This window comes from Propithecus coquereli, unplaced genomic scaffold (genome assembly GCF_000956105.1).
Source record: "Propithecus coquereli isolate 6110/MARCELLA unplaced genomic scaffold, Pcoq_1.0 Scaffold48, whole genome shotgun sequence".
Classification (NCBI taxonomy): domain Eukaryota; kingdom Metazoa; phylum Chordata; class Mammalia; order Primates; family Indriidae; genus Propithecus; species Propithecus coquereli.
The window spans coordinates 5001480-5003740 of record NW_012150618.1 but is presented as its reverse complement, the minus strand read 5'-3'; the positions used below and the strand labels follow the sequence as shown (position 1 = coordinate 5003740).

At 35.4% G+C, this 2261-nt stretch overlaps 1 protein-coding gene across 1 annotated transcript in view; it reads right to left on the bottom strand.

The window, feature by feature from the left end:
• Nucleotides 1-2261, bottom strand: part of SHPRH (SNF2 histone linker PHD RING helicase, E3 ubiquitin protein ligase) — a 175929-nt gene that overhangs the window by 114306 nt on the left and 59362 nt on the right. Inside the window, exon 15 of the mRNA XM_012655519.1 lies at nt 413-505. Within this exon, the coding sequence (XP_012510973.1) occupies nt 413-505 (93 nt within the window). The remainder of the gene's footprint in view (nt 1-412; nt 506-2261) is intronic.

The window sequence follows — 2261 nt, the reverse complement described above, 5'->3', positions numbered from 1 at the left end:
AGAAAATTGAGTTTATTTCCTGCCTTAAATAATATGCAGCAAGAGCTGGAGAAAGTATAAAACTTTTTATACTTAGTAAACTACATCTTTTGTAGATCTGCCATGAGATCAACAAGGTCTCCTTTTTTTAACATGTTGTTTATTTATATCCTGCGCTGTTGGTTACTGACAGCCTATGTACAACAAGCAGTAACCATGTAACTGCAAGCAGATCACCAAAGAAGCAAAACAGTATGGAGTACTGATGTCTCTGCCACCTAAAATTACCATAGCAAAGTTTGAAATGTCAAAGTAACAGGCAAACATGTTTACATTTATTTAAATGTTGTATGCCCTAAGAACTACCACTTAGATGGAGCATAAAGGTTGAAAAAATATACTTTTACAGACAGAATGATAAAATAATAATTACCTCTTCTTCAAGTCTGCCATCTCGCAGGGTAGGAGGTATCCCTGGGTGCTTGGCTATCAACAATTCCATCAAGTTATGGGTAGCATGAAGTCTCTATAGACACACCAAAGGCAATAATTACAATGGTCAATGCAGAGGCAGGACTCTAGAGAGAACCTACTACTCATATGGCATACAGAGCACTAACACCATATTAAGACCATATCACCAAATACTTTTTCCTCTAAAACAATATGACTATCAACTTTTTGAGAGAAAAATGATGTCAGTTTTACAGCAAAGGTCTTAAATTATGAAATGAATTTTCTTCAGTTAAAAATATACTGTCCTACGCAGTAAGGCTATGCATTTAGCAGATATATTTCTTATGTTATATATACACTTGTCTATATAAGGAAGCGAGAGTAAGCCAAATAAGTTCAATAAAGTAGAAAGGCTAACCGCACTGACTTGATTCCTTTTCTCCTGGGAAATGAGTTTGGATGAACCTAGCCATTATTAATATATTATGATAAAAATAAGGATAATAAAATAAATAAGAAAGCAGGGTTATGAAATCAGGTGAAAGTAGTTTCTATCTGTTAACTTGACATTTTACTGGGAAGACAGCTAAGGGCTAAAGGATGACAGGGAAAGAGTCCTGGTAAGACCTGATTTGGTGCCAGTCATTTGAGACTTTAAAGGTTCATTCTGTTCGGCTACATGTTACTGGCCACAGTACAAATCTTTGTAGAGTCAGTCTTAGAAGAATTACCTCAAATGTCTTCGGTCTTGTCAACGTGGCTTCATAGACAATATAATCAGTAACATCATTAGAGTTAATAGCAAAAAAAAAAACTTGAAGTGGTAGAAACTTGTCTTCTCTATGTATGCTTGTGGAAGAGGACTTCTGTAATTTTCTGTACATGGTGGTGAAATGGGGAGAATACTGTGATCTCTTTCCACCCCCTTATATATTTTATCCCAAGGGAACAGAGTGGCTGATCTGACTGGACAGAGCAAGACATTTAGTGAGCCACACTTTACCAGTGAGTGGGATTACTATGACTCAAAAGCAAGAACCAGGCTGATCGCTTACTCTTCACGCTTGATTTTAGGCATACTAGACTTACCTATTTCCTTGCCCATTCTTCTACTTTATTTCCTTTATTCAGGAGAATATCTTTGCACTCCCTCCTGAGATAAACACACTTGCTTAAGGTCTAGGGACTGCCTTCTGTAATTCTTATCCTTGTAGAATATAAGTAGATGTATACTTAATTTTTTCTTCTTCCACTCCCCCGTACATTCCTCCAAATACCCACTGTGGCACATGTGAATATGTTAGTCCCAAGGTCAATATTCTGAATGGTAAAGTCATCTCACTTGGGACTTCAAGCCTAAACTTGCCAAAATTAATAAAATTGGTCTTTATTTTCCATTTAGCTAGATAGCCTTGTTTATATGATCCACTGAACAGAACCAAGGTGGCAAAGAGAAATAAGTGTTATAATTGAAATATCCAAATCTCCCTAAAAGACCTCTAAAAATTAAATTATAAGATTATTGGATAGGTTTTATTACTTAGTTCCACTGTTGAGTGTAACTTCTTGTTGGTAAAAATTCATATGCAAAAATGATAAAAATAACCTATTCTTTGAAGTACAAATAACTTGAACTATTTTTCTAATGTAGATTACAAATTTATCTTGTCAGGCTTGTGGCCAAAACTGGCCCGAGCAGATGGAATAGTACTGATTCGCAACTTTATTGTATGTATGAATCACCTTGGGTACTTATTATAATAAAAGGACTGAATCCCAAGCTTCATTCTCAGTGATTATGACTTAGTCTATTTCTTAACCTTTAT